The sequence below is a fragment of the Pteronotus mesoamericanus genome, unplaced genomic scaffold (assembly GCF_021234165.1).
Source record: "Pteronotus mesoamericanus isolate MK-2021 breed Mesoamerican mustached bat unplaced genomic scaffold, CSHL_Meso_final contig_246, whole genome shotgun sequence".
In the NCBI taxonomy this organism is placed as follows: Eukaryota; Metazoa; Chordata; class Mammalia; order Chiroptera; family Mormoopidae; genus Pteronotus; species Pteronotus mesoamericanus.
Genome location: NW_026555104.1, coordinates 11758262 through 11784273, shown reverse-complemented (window position 1 = coordinate 11784273; position 26012 = coordinate 11758262). Strand labels below are relative to the sequence as shown.

At 39.0% G+C, this 26012-nt stretch overlaps 1 protein-coding gene across 2 annotated transcripts in view; it reads left to right on the top strand.

Moving 5' to 3' along the window:
• Positions 1–9679: 9679 nt before the first annotated feature.
• BLMH (bleomycin hydrolase) overlaps positions 9680–26012 on the top strand; it is a 40241-nt gene continuing 23908 nt past the window's right edge. The window contains exons 1-6 of one of the 2 annotated variants that reach the window (XM_054573262.1): positions 9680–9847; positions 10098–10295; positions 14266–14375; positions 15349–15490; positions 16106–16194; positions 17557–17649. In XM_054573262.1, the coding sequence (XP_054429237.1) occupies positions 9835–9847; positions 10098–10295; positions 14266–14375; positions 15349–15490; positions 16106–16194; positions 17557–17649 (645 nt within the window). In that variant the 5' untranslated portion in view covers positions 9680–9834. Of the gene's footprint in view, positions 9848–10097; positions 10296–14265; positions 14376–15348; positions 15491–16105; positions 16195–17556; positions 17650–26012 lie in introns of those variants that run through there. The other variant, XM_054573263.1, reaches the window with a different exon arrangement.

Here is a 26012-nt window from a genome sequence, read left to right as displayed (position 1 = left end):
GTGTGGAGCCAGGTTGGTGTTTGGAGCATCAGGGAGACCACTCTGCAGAGGGCATGAATCTGTAGCCACTGTGCTATATGTCCGAAGCCGATACAGAATCATGCTGAATGTAGACTGTGATTCAAAAAATTGCCTGCCATTAGGCTTGCCATTCAACTCAAAGAACATGTATCCTAAAGTGAACGTGAGACAGGGAGGAGAATCAGCTCTCCTGGTCAGCCTTAGTTCCCTCATGACTCTTAAAGAGTGAGCCGTTCGTGTGCTATGAGTCTAGTGTTCAAGGATTCACATGTTTCATACAACATGGCCCCTAAAAACAAGCCAACTACTGCATTTTGTTCTCAAATGGAATAAAAACCTGCTCCGCTGTGCTTTTTAAGAGGAGGTGTTTAGGTCTTTGAAATGATATTTTCCCAAGGAATTTCCAAGGATAATTTTGACTACAATTAATTTTTGCCTGACTTTGGAACTTAATCCTTGAGTAAACCGCGGCCCACTTGTTTAACACGATCGGTGCTGAAGGGAGTAGTTGGAGTCGTAGTTTGTAATGCAGCTCTGTTATGTATAGTAAAAAAGTTTTATGAAAAAGTTTTAGCTACCAGGCATACATGAAGCTACGAGATGTACAAACAGTTGCTTGGAAAAATGGGCCTCTCCTCCTAGCTTGGCCACTAGAGAGCTTCTTACCACAAGGATACCCCATAATCTTTCAGACACTTCAAACTGAAGTATTAGATCAAAAGATAACAAAAGATAACCTCTAAGACCCTGTGAGCCCTCATATTATATGATTGATATTTAAATAAATTTAATGATAATGAAACAACTTTTAGGAGGCCTTACTGTCTCCTTGTGTGTTGTTTTGAAGACAGTATGTTCTTTCTGTAACAGATTCTCAGCCCTAAACAGGTCATTTCATTCCAGCTGTCATTTGTAGGTTTTATAGGCAGCTCAAGGACATCATTTAAAACATTCCACTAAAAAAGGATATAAACTTTGTTATCACTAAAGAATCATAGCCTTGAATTTCTGAATTTTATAGTTATAGTACTCATAAAAGTGTGTAATAACAAACTTGGCTCACTTGGAAATGACCAGTCTAAAGGACTTTGCTCCTATTTGACATGTGGATTATATTTATTTTTAAGAAAATATTTAATGATTTATTAACAAGTTCATAATTCTGCTAAAGATTTCTATACAATCTCTTTTGATCACTCTAAATGTAGGCATAATGCATTTTATGATTCCAAAATGCTATCAATCATCTAATTAAGGCTTCTATCATTGCTCTTTGTCACCCTGAGTGGTCATCATGATTCTCTAACCTATGTCAGACAATTAAAATGGGACAGTGTGTTGGAGGGGAGCAGAGGGATTGAGTAAAAAAAAGAAAGAAAAAGGACTCATAGACATGAACAACCGTGTGGTGATTACAGGAGGGAGGGGGATGGGTAGAGGTGGAAGAGGGTTTAAGGAGGATAAACAGTAATGGAAAAATACAACACAAAATAAACTATTAAAAAATGGGACAATGTGAAAACTTACCATCTGCATATGTGTGTGCTTTGGGAGCAAGAAAAGCTCCCTGGTTAGGTTCCATTTGTCAAAGTGTAGAGTAAAAGTGCCCATAAACCTAAACCATCCACCAGTGGAATATCTACAAACGGTTGCTTTGTTGCAAGTTGAAAAATAACATACAACAACACTTAGCAGTTTATAAATCTGCAGGTTTACTGTTTAGAGGGCATGTCTAAAATACTTAAGTTTCAAAATGCTTTCACTTACATTATATCTTTTGACCCTGATCCTTAGGCTTAGAGGGCTTAAATTCTTAGTCTTTGGAATCAGGTACCTGGGTATATATCCTAACTCTACCACTTTACTAGCTGTGTGAGGATATGCAAGTTTCCTAACCTCTCTGTTCCTAAATTTCCTCATCTGTAAAACAGGGATAGTACTAGATCTACCTACTGATTTTTGGTTATTGTAAAGAATAAATGAGCTAAAATTTGTATATTGTAAGACCTGCAGCATTTTAAGCACTCGATGAATTTTAGCTATTATAACTAGACTCCCACTTTTCAGAAAAGGAAACTAAGACTCAGATTAAATGACTGTTTATGCCTGTAATTAGTAGTTAGGACTTAAAGCCAGGTTTAATGGCCTTCAAACCTTGGCCTCTTAAGTACATGCACCTTTCTTATTTAATATAAGAATTCAGGTTTGAGGGCTTTTAAGGAACAACATTCCCTCCATCCGCCCAGTTCCTAAATAGAGAGACACCATGGTTTTCATCTACTTTCAGGGAGTGATGCATGTTATCTTTTTTTTTAGTTTTCCATGTATCCTGTGAGCGTGTTCAGTTTTACTTCTGTCTGATGAACCATTCTTTTTGGAAGAAGGAAGACAGAAAATTAAATTAAAAAATAAGTTGAAAAGCAAAATTGGAAATTTGATAAGAAAACATTATAAAGAGTGTACTTTGGAAAAGGTGGATTTGGGTCACCAACTCCTGCTTATTAACTTTATTCTGAGATTCTTATGCTTCGTCTCAAGAAAAGCCTCTGAAAAGAGAACAAGAATGCCATAATTGTTATATTTAAATATTTGCTTCAAATACTAAAAATCACAGTTCATAAAAAAAAGAAAAGAATTTTATAAAAAGCTATGGGTTTGTTCATTGAAGCTTTAAATAAAGCCAGTCTAAAGCATTCTGAAAAGGAAACCTGGGTATATGGTCTCCAATGGTATTTAATTATTATTTCTTCAAAGGTCCAATTTCTCCTGAAGCATCTCTGCCATTTTTTCTTCTATTTGCCCTTCTTTTCCTTTTTTCTTCATTTCGATCCTTCTCTAATTCCACAAAATTTAGGTTTTGGTAATCATAGGTGCAAAGAAAAGCTTTTTCAGAGTAGTCCAGCCAGGACCTCTTTGTGGCTAGCTTCTTGCAATATTCTATCAGTGCCTCATTTTGCTGTTCACAGGGATCTTCCTTTCTCCCTGGGAAAGAAAAATAGAGGCAATTTCCCTGCTTGTTTCAGAATAAGATCTCCACCCCTTGGTGGGCACAGCTGGCTTTCCCTCTTTGGCCCCTGCCCTTGCACTCTTTAGTTCCCCAAAAGAGACTTGCTGATTTAAGATCTTTGCATATGCTATTATATCCAACGAGAATACCTTCCCTCAGTCATTAACACGTAACAAAGTCTTGATTGTCCCAAACTCAGGTGATTGTCATCTGTTCCAAGAAGCTTTCCCTGAAGTTCCCAGTCTGACTTGGATATTCCCCTTCCACGCTCCACATCGCACTGTATAAACCTCTACCAGAATGTAATGATTAGGGTCAGAGTTAGGGTTAGGGTGATTCACCTCTAAAATATATGCCATCTTTATCTACTTCTTTTCAACTCCTCTGCTGCTTTCTTGATCCAGGTCACCATTCACCTTTTGCCTGGATAAGTTGTAGTCTCCTAAGGAGTCTCTTGCTTATATTCCTGTCTTTCTCCGGCCCATTATGTATACTGCAATCAGAGTGATCTTTTTTTAAAAAAAATTCAAGTATACAAAAATATATATGATGTATAAATTAGATATAACAAATAAACACCCATATACCCATGATAAATGTTTAAGAAATAAAATATTGCCAATATCTTTGAAGCTGACTGTATCTCTCCCTCAAAGATAAATACTATCTTGAATTTGATGTTTCATATGCTCTTGTTTTTTTTATTTCTTTTACCCCATATGTATATATCTTAAACAATACACTATTTAATTCTCCTTGCTTTTGAACGTTTAAAAATGGCTGCCTGCCATTTGTTTTGCCATTTGCTTTTTGCTCTCAACATTATGTTTCTGAAATTCATCCATGTTGATTTCCACTTCTGTGTAGTATTCTATTATATGAATATGTCATAATTCATGCAAATTCCTGTTGATAAACTATTGATATTTTCCAGGTTGTATGTATTCACCAACAATGTTGAAGTAAAGTCATGGTTTTGACTCCTAGTGCACATATACAAAATTCCTCTAGGGCAGGGCTAACAGAACTTCCCGTGATGATGAAAATTTTCTGTATTTATGCTGTCCAATACAGTAGCCACATGTAGTTACTGAGCACTTGAAATGCAACAATTGAGAAAGTAAAATTTTAATTGTATTTAATTTTAATTATTTTTAATGTAAATGGCCACAGTGGCCAGTGACTACTCTATTGGACAGGGTAGGTTTAGAATATATACCCAGGAATAAAGTTGCTACCTTATAGAGTATGTAAATCTTCAACTTTACAAAATATTCACAAATGTTTTCCAAAGTGGTAATTTTAATTTACAGGCCCACAAGCAGTGTGTAAGAATTCTCAATTGTACTTTTTAATGTCTGCCTTTAAAATGTTTGCCTATCTAGATATAAAGTGGCATCTTATTACAATTTTATTTTGCATTTTCATCATTACTGTTTATTTTCCATTCTTTCATTTAGTGAAATGCCTAGTTAGGGCTCTCCATGTGCCACTCCCCGCCCCCCCCCCCCCCATTTCTCTATTGTGTTGCTTGTCTTTTTCCTATTTTTATTTAGGACTTCTTTATATTTCTAATGTTATTTTTTCTAATTAAATATGTTGCAAATATCTGCGCTGTATGCTTAAAAACATAAATCAGATCATGCTCTTTCACTCCTTCCTATTGCACTTGGAATAAAATCTAAACTCCTTACTATAGCGCAGTGAACATTATAATTGACTCTCAACATCCATCCCTCTCCCCCTCCCCAAACCCCCAGCCGTTCTACTTGCACTCGGGAGAAGCAATGCAGCTTGGAGAACTGATTACTGCTGTGGGAATTAGACTGGCTGATATAAGGGTAATCCCATTCCCCTAGCCAGAGATTGGTTTAGGAAAAATCATGTGACTTCATTTTAGACAATAAAATCCAGGGAGAAATTTGCTGATAGCTTTTGAGTAAAATGGTCTTCTCTCTTAGGAGCGGTGAGAAAAATCCAGACCTCTCCCCACTGGACTTGAAGGAGGAAGCGTGAGGAGGAGTCCAAGGGGGGCGCTAATGCTGTGGGGGGCAGATCCCAGGGCTGTAGAAAACCTGGGTTCTTTATGACCTTGGTGGGCCCTGCTTGTTCCTATCCTGAGGCCCTTGCACTTGCTTTGTCCTCTTCTTGCACCTTTATCCCACCAATCCTCATATAGCCAGATCTTTATTGGTCACTTCCTCAGAGAAACTATTTATACCACCACTATCCCTGGCCAGTCACTAATACATTATGCTGTTTTAGTTTTTTTATCCCAATATTGAATATCTGCATATTTATGTTTGTGATGTGTCTCCCGCACTAGAATGTAAGCACCAGGAGGACAGGAACCTTGTCTGTCTGGCTTTCCTGTTTATTTCTATATCTAATACAGTACCTGACACATAGTGAGTGCTCACTGAATATTATTTTGTATGAATCAAACAAACTGATTAATTTCCTTTTTTATTTTCCACTGGATTGAAACTCCTGGAGGTCAGGGACTAATGTCTTATTCATTTTTGTATTTCGAGTGCCTCATACAGTTTAAACAGTGGCCCTGGACAGAACACAGGTGGTGGCTGACCTTGCCCTGTACCTTCTGGAAGGCTCCAGAGCCTGCCTACCCAGTGGACAGCAACTCGCCATGTTGGAACACCAGCACCCAAACACATCCTCAAGCAAGACACTCAAGAGGTGGACTCAGTGGGCACCAGAGCCTTGCTGAAGTAAGTCCTGCTCTGTGGAGTGGGCTCCTCCACAGCTGAGCCTCCACGGTAGTTGCAGATAAGTGGTCAGTGGTCATAGCCAGTCCTTGCAGCTGACTGCCCTGGGTAAATCCCTTCCATTGACCTTCCAACAGCAATCAGGGCTCAACTACAAGAGGAGGGTGTACTCAGCCCATGCAGTGGGCACACCTTGAGTACCCAGCTTGGATGATAGAGGAAGCTGTGTCATTGGACCCTACAGGATATGTACTACGTTAGGCCACACTACCAAGCCAGGGAATCATAGCAGCTCTGCCTAATGCATAGAAGCAACAAAAGGAGGCTGCCAAAATGAGGAGACAAAGAAATATGGCCCAAATGAAAGGACAGAACAAAACTCCAGAAAAAGAACTAAACAAAATGGAGACAGGGAATCTATCAGATGCAGAGTTCAAAACACTGGTTATAAGGATGCTCAAGGATCTTAGTGAAGACCTCCACAGCATAAAAAAGATCCAGTCAGAAATGAAAGATACGCTAGTTGAAATAAAGAACAATTTACAGGGAATCAACAGCAGAGTAGAGGAAGCTGAGAAACAAATCAACGATTTGGAACATAAGGAAGCAAAAAACAATCAATCTAAACAAAAAGGAAAAAAAACAATCCAAAAAATTGAGGATAATACAAGGAGCTTCTAGGACAATTTCAAGCATACCAACATTTGCATCATAGGGACATCAGAAGGAGAAGAGAAAGAGCGAGAAATTGGAAAGCTATTTGAAAAAAAAATAATGACCAAAAACTTCCCTAATTTGGTGAAGGAAATAGACATACAAGTCCATGAAGCACACAAAGTTCCAAACAAGATGGACCCAAAGAGGCTCACCCCAAGACACATTATAATTAAAATGCCAAAGGTTAAAGACAAAGGGAAAATCTTAAAAGCAACAAGAGAAAAGCAGTCAGTTACCTACAAGGGAGCCTCCATAAGACTGTTCGCTGATTTCTCCCAAGAAACTTTACAGGCTAGAAGGGATTGGCAAGAAATATTCAAAGTGAAGAAAAGCAAAGACCTACAACCAAGATTACCCTACCCAGCAAAGCTATCCTTTAGAATCAAAAGGCATATATTTAATCTCTCACCTGTCCTGCATTTCATTCTCTAGGTAGACATAAGTTTTCCTTTTCTTCCAAAAGAGTTTACCTGATGTTTCCTTTCCTTTCAACTTACTCCAGTGTGGCTTCTGTCCACCTTGCCCTTCCTCTCACCCAGTTTGCCAAACTCAATCTTATTTGACTGAAATTTTCAGGCCCATTCACCATCTTCTTGCCTGAGATTCCAGGACATAACTCTCCAGGCTTTTTCCTACCTCTCTGATTGCTGTACCTTTTTCTGCTGGCTCTTTTGTCTTCACCCAGTCTTTAAAGTTTACTGTTTCCAGAGCTAATGCCACCCCCATTTGGCATCTTGGTAAGAAGTAGTAAATGGTGCACCATACTGCCTGGGCACAGATCTGGGCTGGGGTGCATGGCTTGGCAAGTGGAGCGTGAACTGAACTTCAGGCCACATTCACCCCACTCAGCCTGGCCCCTTGTGCTGTGAACACCCCGTACGACTGCATGCTGCCACCTAGGGTGCTATTCTCGGTCCTCATCCCTTTTTTGTTTTTCTCTCTTTCCCTCTGCAAACTTGTTGCTTTCATTGTCCCAAGATCTCTGGTCCTATTTAATCTCTAGACGTCTTTTAATTGGCCTCCTGGACTTTTCCTGGGTGTCCCGTGAGAACTCCAAACTTGCCAAGGCCCAAACTGAATTCATTAGCTGCTCACTCACATACTACCAAACATGTCTATTTCCCTGTATTCCCCTTCTTGGTGAATGATACCACTATCCATCCTCTCATTCAACTGAAAACTTCCAGATTAACTGTGCCTCTTTTCCTTCCACGGTTCAAGGATTTTGTCATTTCCCAAAGGGATTACTGGAATAAATAGCCTTCTAACTAGTTCCTTATCTCCAGAATCTCTCCCCTCCAAATCATCCTCCCACTGCTGCTGGGTTTCTTTCTTTACATAGAACTGAGCATATTCTTCTTTGTTTACAAACATTTTTTGGCTTCCAATTATCCATATGATAAAACCCAGATGCTCAGGCATGGCATATAAAATCCTTCATATCCTGACCAAGCCTACCTTTCCAGTCCTATACCTTGTCACTGATCTCAAAGCCTTCTTTGCTCTAAACCACATCAGACTATGATGCAGTTTCTTGAACATGATTTCACCATGTACTTTAATTCCTCTGTGCCTTTGCTGGCACCTTGTACACCTTTCTTCTGTTCTCCCCTCCCCCCCTTTAAAAGCCTATCCACATTATGCTTACTTGTCACCTCTTTTCTCAGGCATATTTGGCCCTAATTAACAGCTCTCTCCTTACTGTTTCTACAGCACTACTGATACATTAGTACAGATTGTCCAAAGCGATTTTGCATCTTTCTCATTACATTGTGAGTTTCTTAAGGGCAAGATTAAGCTTTGTTAGTCTCCATATCACTAGCAGCTGCCCAGTATCTGGTATATGGTAGATACTGAATAAAATTTTAAGTTGAATTGGGCTGGATGCTTGAACATCATTTTGTGAAAGAACCAATGATTTCTTTCAGCATAATTTTCAGCCTGTTGCTTTTCTTCAGACATCAGAAGACTCTTAGGAAAGGACAGTGAATGGGCCCTATTGGAGATATTTGTTAAGCCACATCCTCAAACTTTAGCTAGATCTTGCTAGGGACATAAGGACTGTGATTTTTCAAAGGAATGATTGGTGTCTGAGTGTGGATTTTTCCGGATATTGGAGTTCCTTAGAACCAGTGATGATTTTCAAACTGGGATCTAGATTTTAGGTTCCACAGAAGACTCTCACTGTCTCGATGATAAGAAGATATATTTGTATTTGTTTTATCACCTGGGGGTTAACATCTCACTAAAGGTTGAGATTTCAGAGCACGCAAAACAATATAAAAGGACTAAACAATCTCAAAACCTTGTAAAAACGGCTGAGTTATCTTAGCCTAGGGGCGGGGCGGGGCGGGGCGGGGCGGGGCGGGGCGGGGCGGGGGGTTTTGCAGAGCGCCTGGCAAAAAGCGTTGTCTCCAGAACAGCATCGATGCTTAACACTGACCTCTGTCATTTCCTTTAGTTAAACCCCACAGTACCTGCTGGGCTAGGCAGGTGATAGTCACCAACTCCATAAAGGCCAGAATGGGTACTTTTCTTCGAATTAGCAGATGCTCATTTGTAGAACCGTGGTAGTATCGTCTGAGAGAGTGGGAAGTAGGTTGGTACCAATTTAGCCTCAAATACAAGAACTTGGTTCTTATTGGAATCGAAGCAACAAGTTGTCAGTGAAATTACAGTGACGGTCAGCAAAGAATGCCTTTATATAGGAAGAGCCTCTGGGTGCTTTTTTCTTTTTCTTTTCTTTTCTTTTTTTTTTTTTTGTGGCGAGTCAACCCGTCCTAAGCCAAGTCTGTGCTTAATATGCGGCCCCTCAGCTCCGCTCTGCCACCCTCTCTGGGCTTCTGAAAAGGCTTATGGAGTCAATTCCCCAAAGCTAGAGTGTTCGGGCTTCGGACTTTCATGACATTCCTCAGGCTCCGCACTCGGAGCCAGCCAGGTCCTAGTAGGGCGCTCCGGTGGCCCAGAAGCCGGATCCCAGTTGGCTGAGGGCGCGAGCGCCGCCCCAGGACCGTGGGCAGCGGAGAGAGGCTGCAGGGCCGAGCAGCCTCCGGAGCCGACCGGGGCAAGGACGTGGGCAGGACGGACCCTGGCAAAGAGCCCGCCCCTCGCTTGCCCTCCCGCGAGCCGGGCCACCAGGCTCGCCGGCGCTGACTCAGCAACGCGAGGGAGGGAGTTTTGTCCCTCCACGGACCCCGTTTCTCTCGGACTTAGTCCTCCGCCGCTTCCCCTCTTGTTTCCTCTTTCCGGCGCTCGGTGTGCGAGAGGCAGGTCGGGACTGCCAGGCAGCGAGCCGCTGTGCCACCGGGCGCTCACCAGAGGACCCCGAAAGCTACCGTTCCCCAGTCGGGCAGCGTGGGCACCATGAACAGCGTGGGTGAGGAGCCGCTCTTCCCCGCCGGAGCCCGGCAGCCGGGAAGGGCCGGGGCTGGGACCGGGGGGATGGCGGAGATGGAGCTCCCGGGGCGGGCTGGAGCGGCCTGGGGGAAGACAGCGTCGTTGGGGAGGACCACTGCCACGGTCACCTCAGGATGCTCTGATGAAGTTAAGAGCCAGGGTGTGGGAGTCCCGGATCAGCCCTCTTCAGCCTCTTTTTGGTGTTACAATCTCACTTGGTCTTCCAACAGGACTGAATGCGGAGAAGGTATCAGCTCTGATTCACAAACTGAATTCCGACCCTCAGTTCGTACTCGCCCAGAATGTCGGAACCACCCATGACCTGCTGGACATCTCTCTGAAGAGGGCCACGGTACAGGGCACTCAGCATGTGTTCCAGCACGTCGTGCCTCAGGAAGGCAAGCCGGTCACCAACCAGAAGTTATCAGGTGAACTCTTAAAACTTCCTGCACTCTTTGCTGGACCTTCCGGACAGTGCCCCATTTTAAAAATGGTCTTAGGGGAGCGGAGGTTTGTATTGAAAGAACTGGTAGAAGCTTCCTGGAGAACAGGCAGGAGTAAAGCCAGGTTCAAGAACATTACTTTGTGACTTGTTTTGGTGTTCTGCGGCTTGTTACTATGTTTTATTTGAGCACTAAAGTGACAAGTCCATGGTCATCTGTTTGAACGTAATTGACTAGACTCTGTGCTGAAGTTAAGTGATTGTATCCGCATGGGTTGGAGGTATGCATACTCTTGGTAAAAAGCAGACCAAGCAAAAGTGTTCGTTTCCTAGAAGACTCCCCCAAATTGCCTTGAAGGCCATATACAAGAGTATAAAATGGAAAAGATACAACATAATCGCATCAACACGTCGTGGAATGTTATTTTTAAACATGCTTCTTGGTCACAACTTGAGAAAATGTTGACTCAGTTACCATCAATAGACTATGTTGTAATACAGAAAATAATTCAGTTCTCATGTCTTACTGGTCAAGAGCTCTTGTTTTCTTATCTACTATCTAGCCCCACTGTCAGAAAAACAGCTACAGTTGAAAGGAATCTAAATGAGGAGGGCATTTTCACAACAAAATTGTACTAGTAGGACTTTTAAAAGAAAATCCTTACCAGAGGATATGTTTGTACTGATTTGAGAGAGAGAGAGGAAGAGAGAGAGTAAGGGAAACATCCATATGAGAGAGAATCGATCAATTGCCCCTCATATGCACCCTGACCAGGGATCCAACCCGCAACCTAGGTATGTGCCCTGACCAGGAATCGAACCTGCAGCCTTTTGGTGCATGGGACAATGCTCCAACTGAGCCACTGGCCAGGGCCTACAAGGACCTTTTTAAAAAAGTATTTATTTATTTCTTAGAGGGGGAGGGAGGGAGAGAAACATTGATTGGCTGCCTCTTGGATGTGCAGTGACCTGGGACCAAACCTGCAACGCAGGCGAGTGCCCTGAGCGGGAATCAAACTAGTGACCCTTCACCTTGTGGGGTGGTGCCCAGCCAACTGAGCAATACCAGCCAGGGCTAAGAGGACTTTTTAAAGTCTATCCATTTTAAAATTTCTCCCAGTCTATCTATTTTGACATCAGACCAGTGCTTGCTTAGAGCCAGTCAGAACTCAAACCATGTATTTAACATGGTTATATTTTATTATATGTAAATTATACATCAGTAAAGTTGATTTTTAAATTTTAAGGAAAAAATAATGACCTTGCAATAATTAATGTTTTGCTGTAGTAGAGAATGCGTGGGGTGGTGTGTACCATCAAGCTACAAATTATATCGTTAGTAATGTCACAGTGACCCTACGTAGTTTAGATTGCAGTAACATCTCAGGTTGTTCCAAAGAGCTGGGAAATGTTCAGTTGGAAGAGATCAGGTGTTATATATTCTGTAGCATCACTTTTATTTACAAAAGATACAAATAGCACATGAACTATGTAGTTTATTTTCATAAAGTGTTTAACAGTTCATGCAGATTCCCACTAATGGGAAATAATATAGTGGAGGTAAGAGAGGTGGCATACAGATAAACCCAAGGTAAAGGTGAATTAATTGAAAGTCATCGTTAATGACTTTCAAAAAACACTGCAGTTACTTTTTTTTTTCTGGTTGTAAAGTTACTCTTGTTCAGTGAAGAATATTTGCAAAATACCAACAAGCAAATATTTTTTCCGTCAAGTCTATATTGTGTGTGTGCACATGCGGCAAGAGAGAGAGGGGGAGAGAAGGGGGGCAGAATATGGGTGGATACCTTAAATATTGTTAGGTAACCTACCTACCTTTTCCACTTACCAATATACCGTGAACATATTTTCATATCAGTAAAAGTTATGCCCAAATGTAAGTCGTTATTTTCCCTCTGAATTTTTCTTCGGAAGAGAGGTACTCTATATTTGAGGCCTTATAAAGACTCTCATAATGAGCACTCTCAGTTAATTTAATCTGAAGTAGAATACAGTTTGGCAAAACATTATTTCTGAAATGACCTCAATTCATGTTAGGTTTGGATGCTTATAAAGATCAATTGATTGAATCAGATTTTTAAAAGGCAAAAAATTTGAACACAGTATATTCTTGGGTATTGTAAATAGGCCTTCTGAAATAAAATTGCATATGTCACTACAGGAAATGGTGATATTGTCGAGTTTGTGATTGTCCACTTCCAGGACAAATCAAGAATGTGAATGTATAGTTGAGGCATGGCATAAAATGTTCAGGCACATTATCATGCATGGATTCAAAGCATTGCTAGACATACTAGATGGAAGAAAAATGATGTGTTCTGATTGAAAGAAAGGATCTAATTATGGCGATGGCTCTGACGCCAAGACTCATGTGAAGCATATTTTAATTTTCATTGGGAGAAGGGGCATTGACTTATGTTATGGTTACCTTATATTGAAGCATATGCTGTATATTCCAGATTAAAGAGTAGGGTCTTTTTAAAGCTTTACGATGTATTGCCAAATTGCCCTCAGATATTTAGTACCTGTTTAGATCATTATCCAGAGTGTATCGTAATGCTATTTCCCCAACTCCTTGCCAATACTGGACATTATAAATTAAAAAATAAAGTTCCCCCACTTAAAGGGTGTCTTATAGTGAACTTAAAAAAATTTTTTTTCTGCCCTGACTGACTGATGTGGCTCAGATGGTCAGGTGATGTGCCACAAAACAAAAGGTTGCCAGTTTGATTCCCAGTCAGGGCACATGGCTGGATCGCGGGTTTGGTCCCTGGTTGGGTGCTTATGAGAGGCAACCCATCAATGTGTCTCTCTCACATCGATGTTTCTCCCCTTTTCTTTCTCTCTCCTTTCTCCTCTCTCTAAAAATAAATAAATAAAAATCTTAAAAAAAATTTTTTTTGGTTACCACTTGTATCTTTATGGCCATTAAATTATCTATGACCTCTGCTCATGTTTCTCTATCCGTTTTTCTTTTTTTTCTTTTCAGTTTTTAAACCAAGCTTTGGCCAGTTTTATTAAACAAAAATTTTGTATAATTTACTTTTCACCAGTCTGTTCTGGCATGCTTCTTCTAATGATATCAGAATCACCTGGATCAGTGATAGCCAATGTGCATACTCTGTAGTGTTTTCCATACATTATGCCCAGTTCAATATCATTGCCAGTGTAGTGATGTACATCAGTCCTAGGCAACATGGTATAGTATTCTATTTCAGATTTCCTCAAGGCTGGACAGTTGTTGGCAAGGATGACCAGTTCTACTTTGCCCTGTCTGATCAACTTCAGAGTCTACCTGTACCCCGAAAGCATGTACTTTCCACTTTTCATAACAAATTGGAGCCTAGAGTTGATCTTCCCCCGCAACTTTTTCATTTGTTTGTTTGTTTTTTGTAGACACCATCTTTCTGCCTTAGGTGTGGGGCGGCCCCCAACCAAGAGCAGCTGCCAAGATGGCCAGGGAGCAAGAAAGCACTCTATCAGTAGTATTTCTGATGTGAATTTCTTTTTTTTAATTTTTATTTTTAATTTACTGATTTTTAGAGAGAGAATCACTGATTTGTTGTTCCACTTATTCACACATTCATTGGTTGCTTATTGACCAGAGAGTGAACCTGCAGGCTTAGTATATCGGCACGATGCTCTAACCAACTGAGTTACCTGGTCAGGACCTAATGTGACTTTCTTAGGTGATTTATAATGGATTCTTTATGTGATATTAAAGAGATTTTTTTTTAATATGTTAAGAATATTACACCTTTGCATGTATATAGTGCAAATAGTAATTATTACTTTTCTTATATATTTTTTTAACCTTTCTGCTTTTTCTGAGTTGGTCTTAAGTTATCCAAGATCTTGTCATGGGTTCATTGTCAGGAAATACAATGTAATCTGTGTGAACACTCAACGTAATTTCTTGGTTTGCTTTCTTGTTTCAGGGCGATGCTGGATCTTTTCTTGTCTGAACGTTATGAGACTTCCTTTCATGAAAAAATTAAATATTGAAGAATTTGAGTTTAGTCAGTCTTATCTTTTTTTCTGGGACAAGGTATGGAACTGATCTTGAAAGTTTTTTTGTTTACTATCAACCTTAGAAGGGACTAAGTCCATTTTATAGATGCGACACTACTCATTCTGATTTCCAAAGTATCAAAAGTTGACTTTTTCAAAGGCAGAACTGGTTTTGGTTGGTATGTGGCTACTGACTAACCCTGCTGCTTCCTTGTTTCTTTCCTAACTAATTTAAAATTTTTAATTTTGTTTTTAATATTTTTTCCTTTTAGCACCTTTATTTAGCTTATTTGGTCTTTCTAGGACCTGATTCCCCTTCCCTGGGTAGTACTTAACTGAAAACAGTAAATAATTTTATTCCATTTTTTAAATCTTTAAAATGTATATGAGTGTCCATAAGATTAGTTTATTGATTGAAGGCTTTAAATAACAAATTTTATTTCAAAATAAAGCAGTGCCTTGTTTTGGATAAACTGTTGGAATGTGTGCACAGATATAAGAAGAAACTTTAAATATTTTTATGAGGCCAGATACTGATATTTAGTTACTACTTTAGTGTAAAAATACCTACTATGTACACATGAAACTAATACAATGTTATGTCAGTTATGCCTCAATAAAAAAGCTAAAAAAACCCCAAACAACCCACCAGAAACTGTTATGTCAATTATACTCAAAAAAAAAAAAAAAAAAAAAAAGCAGCCCTGGCTGCTGTTGGATTGAGTGCCGTCTTGCGAACCAAAGGGTTGCCAGTTCGATTCCCAGTCATTGCACATGCCTGGGTTGCAGGCCAGGTCCCCAGGAGAGGGTGCATGAGAGGCAACCACACATTGATGTTTCTCTCCCTCACTTTCTCTGTTCCTTCCCCTCTCTAAAAATAAATGAAAATAAAACCTTTAAAAAAAATAAAAAAGCAAACCTACCTCGTTGGGTCTATAGTAGTTCCAAGACTGCTGTTCTGTTGATAATGCAAATAAAAGTATTAATTTTATTTAACTTCTCTATTCTAGGTTGAACGCTGTTACTACTTCTTAAATGCTTTTGTGGACACAGCCCAGAAAAAGGAGCCTGAGGATGGTAGGCTGCTGCAGTATTTGCTAACAAATCCTGCAAATGATGGTGGACAATGGGATATGCTTGTCAATATTATTGGTAAGAGTCTTTCTCTGATGGAAATGAAACACAACACGATTAAGCAAGGCTCTGTAGTTAGGCATAGGCCATGTCTTTCATGGTTATGTACAGAGTAGCATTGGTCTCCTAAAGGGTATATAGAGAGCTCTAAGAACTTTTATCTCCCACTCTCACCTGTAAAGGTGAGATCTCATTTTTTAAATGAGACATAAGGAGATAGGTACTGTGACAGGTGGATTGGAGAAGAAAAAGTTGTATTAACTAAAAACTGATTTTCTATTTAAAAAAAAGCTTTTCTCTTGATGTAATTAAGAAATACATTGAAACTTCTATTTGCAAATGTCCTCATTCTAAAAAGGGTTGTCTTTTGGGAAAACCTCATCATGCTGGGCACTTTACAAAGTATGATAGATAAAAAAAGAATAGAATTAATGCTATGGTAGATGGATTAATATGGAGATTAAATAACCAGTTTAACTTTATGAAGCATAAGATTGTTAAGTTTTCTGAATTAAACCAACAAAATATGGCCTAGTTTTTAAAGCAATAGCTATTTTTTGCCAGGATTTCTAATGCTACAGTGCTAGAGTTTACTTTTACCTTACTGAACATTAAAATTTATTTATTTTTTAGAAAAATACGGCGTTATTCCTAAGAAATGTTTCCCTGAATCTCATACAACAGAGGCAACCAGAAGAATGAATGATATTCTGAATCACAAGGTACAATGATATTCTGAATCATATGGAGCAGGGTGGGATTGAATTTACTGGACTTACCTTAAAACTTCTTAAAAATTAACTTAAAAATTCCAAAGGGATTTCTGGATATTTCAGTATGTACAGTTTATGTACAAGATAGCTAACCAGTGTCTTTCAAAAGCAATGTAGCTATGTATTAACTAACAAAATAATTGAGATTAGGGTATGCTTTTTAAAAAAGAAATCTTCCACTTTTATTTCTGTTGATTTAAATATTTTCTTCTAAGTACTCAGGAAAGAAAGTCTTATGTTTAATTAGTATGGGGCAGAAGCATGCTGGGTACCATGCCTCTCACTTGGCTGTAGTGGAAGTGGTCTGGGACAGCTTTATGTACTAGGAAAAAAAAAAAGCAACTACTTGTGAGAGTTCCTCAAAGAGTATGTTAATTTCAGAGGCTTCCCCAAACCACATCAGTATAGTTTATTCATACACTAAAGATTTGGTGTAGTCACTGAACTGCTTTTTATTGCTTCATTTATCTTAATAAACCATCCTCTCTTCCCTACATAACCCATTTCCCAAGGAGGATTGTAAATCCTATAAAGATGCTTCTTTGCCAGCCAGACATCTTTTTTTCTGAGAACTGAGAATTGCCAGAATCTGCTCTCCTGATCTATGTAGCTAAATTGGATTTGTCATTCTTGGGCGAAAGATTACATTTTAAAATACACTGTAAATGTGTTTCCCCAATTAGAAGTAGGTTATTCTCAACCTAGGAAATGCTGGGGACTCTTATCCACAGACTAAAAGATCACCAATAATGTAGCATTAGGATCCATTTCAGATGGAAGCAAAATCCTCTTTAGCATCATAGTTAGATGTCACTCACCTGTATTTTTGGCATCTCTAAAAATTGAAAACAAAAATGAAAACTATATTGGGGGGTTGGCATAGCCATGGTCATAATGGTTTGGCAGAGAAGTAGACAACCAGTAAAATTCTAAGTAAAAATCTGTGAGTGATTTAATGGCATAATCATCTTAAGTCTCTTGTCTTTTCTAAGGATCACAGGCATTATGGAATCAGCTGTTTTCCCCATACTCAGACATGTAGTGTCACAAAGAGTACCATCTCTTACAGAGCAGGAGCTATTCATGTAGTATGTTTTGGGAATAATGCAGGTTTTTTGTTTTTTATGGAGTATTTTTAGCTATGTGTTCCAGTAGACTGGTTGGAGAAAAACACGTTTGCTTTTATGAACTTTAACCCTGGGTCTTGGCTGATTTATACTTCAAAATAGAACTGGCATTGGTCTGTTAGGCTCATTTACAATTAAAGTTGGGTAAATATTGTGGTGCTGAATAACTAACTTTCTATCATAGATGAGAGAATTCTGTATACGACTACGGAACCTGGTACACAGTGGAGCAACCAAAGGAGAAATCTCTGCCATGCAGGATGCCATGATGGAGGAGGTAATAACAATTATTTGGACTTTCTGTGATCCTTCTAAAGAACTCTCATAATATTCCCATCTGTTAAACTGATTAGGGAGTATAGTCATAGCACTAGATGTTGAATTGAATTGAAATTTACTTATTTTACAGCCGTAAAAACAGAGGTATAAATTTTGCATTTTAGTATGGGACTCGTACGTTCCATCTTCTAATTATCAGTTGAGTAGTATGTAATTCATTCTTTTATTCATTTCATAAATATTGAACACCTTCTGTGAGTTTGACACTAGGAATACAAAGATGAGAAAGACAGTCTCTACTCAAGGAGCTCAATCCCTTGGGAAGAAGAAACGCATGGATAATTATAAATCCTATGAATGAGATGTATAAAGAAGGATTTGGTGGTCATAGAGAAGAGAGTGACTAATTAAGCCAGTTGAAGGTTTCATGTGGAAGGTATTTGAACCAGCTCTTGAAAGAACAGTAGCAATTTACCAGATGGATAACACAGAAGGCCATTCTAGACAAAAGGAATAGCATGAACAAAGGTGGAATCCTCAGAGAGTAATGTAGCCAAAACACAAATTTTGTGAGTGTGATTGGTAGCAAATTAAGCTAGAAGGGCAGCAATGTGAGGGATCTCAGGAGAGACCAAGACTTTGGCTTTAATCTGTAGGAATAAAAATGGGAAACTATTAATGATTATATCAGTTAAAATAATGTATGTATAATAAAATTGATGGTTATATCAGAAAACATTTTGGAAAACCCAAAATGTGTTAAGCAAATATAAGCTGGTAATATTTATTATCATGGCAGTTAAGAATATAACTTAACTGAGGGAAGGGGGGGAGGGAAGGGTAGGGAGGGGGTCGGATTCGACTCTAGGGGGAGGGGGGGGGGGGGGGGGGGGGGGAATGTATTTAAAAAGTAAATAAATTATTAGAATTAACTTATACCATCCATAAACCAGATGAATATGCATAAACCTCTGAAATTGCTTTGAGAAAAGAATAAAGATTTCCCTTTTTTATCTAGTGGACCCTTAACTAGGAATTACTCACATAACAACTTCCTTTTACTGGAATGGACAATACTTATGTTTTCCTTTGAATTTTAGAGAGGAAGTATAGTGTATTTGAAAGCATGGTCTGGAGTCAGGCTGAGTTCTCACCTTCTTATTACTTAACAGCCATGTGACTTGGATCAGGTGCCTTAAGCTCTCAAGTCTCAGTTTACCTAAATGCGTAGCCCATGCCTAACACAATAGCTGTTTCTTAAGTATTTGTTGAATGAGTTAATACAGAGATTTCATTTTGCCAAATGCATTTAAAAGATCTCATACTTAATTCTTCTTCAGTGTTCTCGTTTGAGAGCGGTATCTGAGTGTAGGAGAAAAAAATAGCTAGACAGACGTGGGTTTCAATTCTGGCTCTATCACTTAATAGCTCTGATCTTGGGTAATCTACTTAACCTGTCTTAAGAATTCAGTTTGAGACTTAAAATATATTCTTCATTGGATTTTGTGGGAATCAAATAAAAATTAAATGTAAAAATGCAAGACATAGTGTCTGACACATAGCAGTTGTTCAGTAAATGTTCTCTCCCTGGCTGGTGTGGCTCAGTGGATTGAGTGCCAGCCTGCAAACCAGGGGGTCGCCGATTTGATTCCCAGTCAGAGCACATGCCTGGGTTGTGGGCCAGGTCCCCAGTAGGGGGCGTGTGAGGGGCAAGCTCATTGGTGTTTCTCTCCCTCTCTTTCTCCCTCCCTTCTCCTCTCTAAAAATAAGTAAATAAAATCTTTAAAACAATTTTTACAAAAACGTTCATTTTCATTTCTGCTTGGAATGACTGCTCTTGTTTAGGCCGTCTCTCTTGCATAATGTGCTTTCATTCATGATTATAGTGAGGTGGTAGAGTGTAGTAAGGTTGAAGTTTCTATATATAGTTATGGTAAAGGACCCAGATAATACTTCTTGCAGATCATAAACATCCTGCTGGCTTTTGATGTTTGCTTTAATGATGTTTGCTTTTAAAGGCTGTATCTTAAGATCCACTCCTGGCCATGGGATTGGCTGATATGGAAAAATAGTAAGACATCATACCAAATCCTGTGTGTGGATATTTTTAGGATTTTTTACTTAATGATTCTGCCTAAATTGTTGACTACAGAATTCTGTATGGTAGATTTTTAGATTTTACAATCCTCTAAATAACCCCTCTTTATTGAACCTGACTCTGGTAATGAGAAGTGTGGCTGTGGTTTTAAAGCCACAGATTAGTACCTATGATATACCTAGCCTTGTAGGTATACCAAAATGATGACTTCTTAACAGCCATAAAGCTCGGAAAGCTTTGAATGAAAGGAGTTTTTGCTCAAGGCATTCTTTCTGAGGGCAGAGAATTGCAGGTTGCTTGATGAGATGACAGGTCAGATCTGTTTTAGAAACATGTTGTCACCTCTATTGCAATGTTTTCTCACTGCACCTCCTCTTTTTTTAGCCTCCAGATCCCCTTAGGAGTATTAATGTGTTCTCTACCAAAACTCTGCTAAAAACAAAACATAAAACAGGCTAAAAATAATATGTGTTAGTGCCATGAAAAGAGACAAGAAGCCATTATTATTTGCCTAGGAATTTCTATAGCAGTGGCTCTCAGCTCTTAAAAACATCATATAGTCCTAAATTTGTTCCAGACCTACAAAATTGACTTCCTTGAAAAAAAGCCATTATATATATTTTAATTTTAAAGACTTCTGTGATTAAAGAAATTTTAACGTCAAAAATATAAAAAGACATACAGTAAAAAGTCCTTTTCCTCACCCTATTCTCTATCCCACACACCTTAAATTAGTTTTATTAGTTTGTTATTGTATTAGCAGTTAGATATCCTTCCATATCCTCCCATATATCCAGACATCTTTTTTAACAGTCAAATACAAGTATATATTATTTTTCCAGTCTTTCTGGGCACAGATGTTAGTATATTATTCATATTCTCTACAATGCTCTTTTAAATTTAACGACATATCTTAGAAATCTTTCCGTATTGATACATAAAGAACTGCATTTTAAGAAATATTTGCATGGTATTCCATTGTCTGGATATACCATAATTAATTTAACTAGTTCCTCTTAATGGACATTCTTGTTATTTTCAAACTTATTTTAAAAAAACTGCAACCCTGGCCAGGTAGCTCTGTTGGTTAGAGCATTGTCCTGACACACCGAGGTTGTGGGTTTGATCCCCAGTCAGGGCACATACAAGAAACAGCCAATAAATGCATAAATAAGTGGAGCAACAAATCACTGTTTCTCTCTCTCTCCCACTTCTCTTTCTCTAAAAATCAGTAAACAATTAAAAAAACAAAATAAATGCAAAAAATAATCTCATACACACATCATTTTTCATATGTATGTGTATACCTATGGATTATATCTCTACAAGTAGAAGTTTTATTGAATTTATTCGGGTTATGTTGGGTAATAAAATTATACAGTTTTCAAGTGTACAATTCTATGATACATCATCTGTATATTGTATTGTGTGTCACCACCCAAAGTCTAGTCTCCTTCTGTTACCATTTATCCTTCCCTTTACTCTCATCTCTGTGGGCTAGATTTGGCCTGGCCAAAAGTTTGTCCCTCCCCTCTAAAGTATTACCTTTTACACACCCTGCTAAACTACTTTGCTTTGGAGAGCAGGCACCTTCAGAATGGTATGCCCTAACATGTTGGTGTCTTAACTGCTTTCAATTTCGTCTGGTTTTACCTGACTTTGCAATGCAGCTGATTTCAGGAGGCTGTAGCCCTAGAGCTAATAATTAGTAAAATGAACTGCATATAGTTAGCTCAAAGATTATCATTTTCTATAAAAAAAAAAGAAGTCTTTATATAGATCTTCCACTTTGGAAGAGAACTAAAAAGGATCTTTTCATCATTTTCAGCTATGAAATAGCAAAGAACCTACAGTCGTTTGGGGAAAAACAAAAGCACTGGGGGAACAGTGATGACCAAGGCAGACATGGTCCTTTCTCCCAGGGACCCGACAACACGCAAATAAGCAAGAGCCCATCTGATGTGATACTTGTTATGAAAAACATAAAATAGTGTGATTGAGAGGGTGGACAAAAACAAATCTAAGCTGAGACTTGAGTAATGAGAAGAATCCAGCTGCGTAAAGATTGGGACACAGCATACCAGACCAAGGGGACAGTAAATGCAAAAACCCTAACTAAGGTGAGAGAAAGCTTGGCATTTTTGAGGAATAGAAAGGAGACATTATGGCTTGAGCCTGGAAAGAAGGTGGGAGTGGCTGAAATAGATCTTGTTGAGGAAAAGAGAGCCAGCTTATACAGGGCCTGTCAGCCATGAGAAGGAGTTTGTGTTTTATAGTAAGTGGAGTAAGAGTTGGAAGGGGGTTTAAGTTGAAGAGTGACATAGTTTAATTTATGTTTTTAAAAAAATCCCCTGTGGGTGCTTTGAGAATGGATTGTAAAACAACAGTAGAAGAGGTAGGGAGACCAGTTAGGAGGCCATTATGGTTGCATAGATGAGAGATTATTGTGGTTTGGGTCAGGTTTATGTAGAAGACAAGGAAAAAGAAAGAATTGGTAATATCACAGTATCTTCAACTTGGGGACTTGCCGATATGAGAGAAGGCCTTTTGGCAGTTGGGGAAGTGTGAGGGAACTAGGGTGTGGAAAGGGATATGTGAATGAGAGAAATAATAATTGAAAAAGCAAAGTGTTGGAGGAGGGAAAAGAGTAGATGTGGTCCAAAGTAGGGCTTTCAAACTTGAACGTGTGTATGAATCCCCTGGAGATCTTGTTAAAATGCAGATTCAGTAGTTCTAGGGTGTGGCTAAAGAGTCTGCATTTCTAACGATTTCTTTGATTCAAACACCACTCTAGAAATAGCCTGAAGTCTAGTAGCTGGTCTAGAAGTAGCCTTGACTATGGAGCTCCCTATATAAGCTCATTCTCTTTAACATGACAGAAGGGCACATAACTTTTTTAATGAACCTTTTTATGTGTTTTCTATGCCTGAAAATATACTTAATGCCTTCAGTAAGTACCTCCCTGCCTGCTTTTGCAGGCACAGGTTTATTTTATTTTATTTTTGTTTGTTTGTTTTTTTTAACAGATCCCTGCCTTTCTTTCATTCCCCAGCAGAAAACAGTAGAAAGTTTTCTTCCCTTTCCTCTTTCTCTGCATGTCTGTAGTCACCCAGGTCCCTACTCCTTCCCTCTTCTCACTAGCTCATTGCCATCAGCATTGAACTTGCTTCAAAGTTCAGCTATTTTCTGTGACCACTTTTGTGTGCTTGTGGCCATCCTGCTCTGTGATCAGTAGATCATTTTACATTTGAGCCTAGTTTCTCCATCAATAAAACTAAAAACTAGGGATAGATAATTTCTTAAGGACACTGTAGCTTTGCATTTTCATAATAGAAGTAAGTAATATATCTCTAGTGCTTTAGACTTTATTGTACTCTCTCAATAACCCAGTATTGTGTCTGCCTGTAGCTGGCTTTAAACTCTGACCCTTCTGTGTGTTTGTGACTGCTTGTCCACTATGCCATCCTGCCTTTCTCCCCTCACTTGATGTCTGTCTGCTAGTTAGCTGTGGGTGTGGAAATTGACTCAATCCCACATGATTGTCTTAAAATTGGGAGCTACGGATTCTTTCCCCATGTTCCTTGTCTCAGACTTTCTGTGTCCTTTTCCTTTTTTTTCATTCCCTTTCCTGATTGTGTTATTCACCAACATTCAGTTCTGTAAAATGACTTGTGTTCAGTGTCTGGTATCATTTTGTTCTGAATGCCTACGGCATCTTTATGAGAAGCAGGTGACACTCCCCCATTGCCCACCAGAGAGCAGACTTGGATATCCAGTTTTGGACCTTTGGGAACAGAGAATGGTTTTTCAGAACAGCAGAGTCGAGAAAACATATAGTTTCAAGAAAATACAGTATCAGGGACCCTGGAGATTATACTTTGGAGATTTTTTTTCCTAAATTAGAGCTCGTTTAGCTATCCTTAATTGGCTTGGAGCCAAATATCCTTCCTAAGTGTTATAACCTGACTTGAATGGGAATGGTTTTGAATATAAAACAATGCAACATGTCTCAAATCACAGTTTTACTAAAATCCAAGAGAGAGAGATGTGATCCTTATCCTCATTTATTCCTTATATGTGTCCTTGATAAAAGTTCACATTTGTAAAACATATGCAATAGGATATAAGTATAAGTATCTTACAAATGGATTAACTATAGAATTGCTTTAGAGAGCAAAAAATGCAGGTTTCCTCTACTGCATTTTAGGGGAGAAGGAGGCAACGATTTAACACTTTAGGCAGGGAGTCAAGTACACCCTAAGGTACTCTGTAAATTATAGTCTAAAACATTCATACTTATATTCAGAATGTGCTTAAAAGTAAACAGAAATTTACTTCAGTGTCTTAATCTTTATTGGACCTGGGCCTACCCTCTTCCTTTTTCGGTCAGGGCCTGGCTGAGCTGGAAAAACCGTCCTTGGATGACTGAGAATCAATCAAAATCCCATAGATATATGTTCAAACACATGTGACAACGATTACTAGTTGAAAATATATATCATTTAAATCTATAAAACTCATCTCACCCTGGCCAGGTGGCTCAGTTGGTTGGAGTATCGTCCTATATACCAACAAGTTGGTGGGTTTGATTCCCCTGGTCAGGGCACATGCCGAGGTTGCAGGTTCAGTCCTTCGTCAGAGTGTGTGTGGGAGACAGCTGATCAATGTTTCTCTCTCTCTCTCTCCTTTACTCTCTCAAAATCAATGAACATATCCTTGGGTGAGGATTAAACACATACAAAAAGCTTTCCTCATCTCATTGTCATTGTCTTGACCATAGTCACTAGAGGCAATGTCCTTGTGATAAAGTTGCCATTTGTGGCCTTGGTGCTCTGCAAATACAGGATGACTCTCTGGTCCGTGTGAATCCCAGAGCTCATTAATCCATGGCTAGAAGAGCTAAATTACAGTTGCTAATGTGATGCCCTACCTCTTCTTTTTGTGCCAGAAAACATCCTGAGAATGATATAACATTAAAAGAGAGATGGTTTAAGGGTGGTTTAGGCTCATAAAAACCACAGTAAATCCTAGAAAAGGAAGAGTCAGTCTGTCTCGGAAACCAGAACATAACAAGTAAAAGGCAAGCATAACTTCTTCTGTAAATTAATCTGCCTTTGTCAGAAGACAGTAGAATCAGGTTCTGTCTTCCATAATAACACATGAACGATGAGTCTCTTTATTCTTCGTTGTAGTTCTAATGTCATAGGCAGGCCTTCCTTTTTGCCTGCTTTTAGGGTATCTTTGTGATTTGGTTCAGGTCATCCTCTGATACCTATCATCCTGCCCTGGTTGAGATCATAGAGATAGAAATAGCCCATAGAATTAGGAGGACATTATTTAAAAAATGAAATAGTTCCAACTGGTCCAAGAATGACTACAACATGCGTAGGATTGGTTACCCTAATCTTACCTGTATTGGTACACGTCTTCTGGAAATTTAGACAAAGTTGTGCAATCATTTCATCCAATACAGAATTTGTCATTTTATAAGATTCTAATTTATGAAATGAAAAAATAACAGTGTATTTTGAGAGTCATTGTTCTTCCCTAACTAGAGGAAAAAGGAAATGGCCTTAATTATAAATGGAATAGATAAGAGATGATTGCTGTAATTGGCTTGTGACAGGTGTGACTCCATGGTCTATCAGACAGAAATGGACTGGAGCCCTCACTGGTGTGGCTTGGTTGGGTGTTGTCCTGCAAAGTGAAAGGTCGCTGGTTCCATTCCTGGTCAGGGAACATGCCTGGGTTATGAGTTTGGTCCTCAGTTGGGGCATGTACAGAGGCAACTGATCTGTTTCTCACTCATATCGATGTTTCACTCCCTCTCTTCCTTCCTCCCTTACCCTCTCTCTAAAAATAAATGCATAAAACCTTATAAAAAAAAGAAAGAAATGGACAGAAGCTGGCATGTTTGACTTAACTACCAAGTTCTGGATGGTGGAGTCTAGGGAAATGTTGCCTATATACAAAGTAAGCCCTCACTATCAGGATGTTTTTAAGAAAGCAGAACCCAATTTGAACTCCTAAATTCAAATTTCACACCAGTCGCTGGAGAAGAACTTTTGATTTAAAAAATGTATTTTCAGTGTGGTCCTTCTAGGGTTCACTGGGATATGTCTAAGACCTAGATCTTATTTCTAGTATATTAAGACCAGCAAAGGAGACATTAGAGAAACATAAATGGCACTGTGGAATTAAATGTTAAGTTTTTATGCCAGAAGTATTCAGAAGTATTCAGTTAGTGTGAGCTGGAATAATTA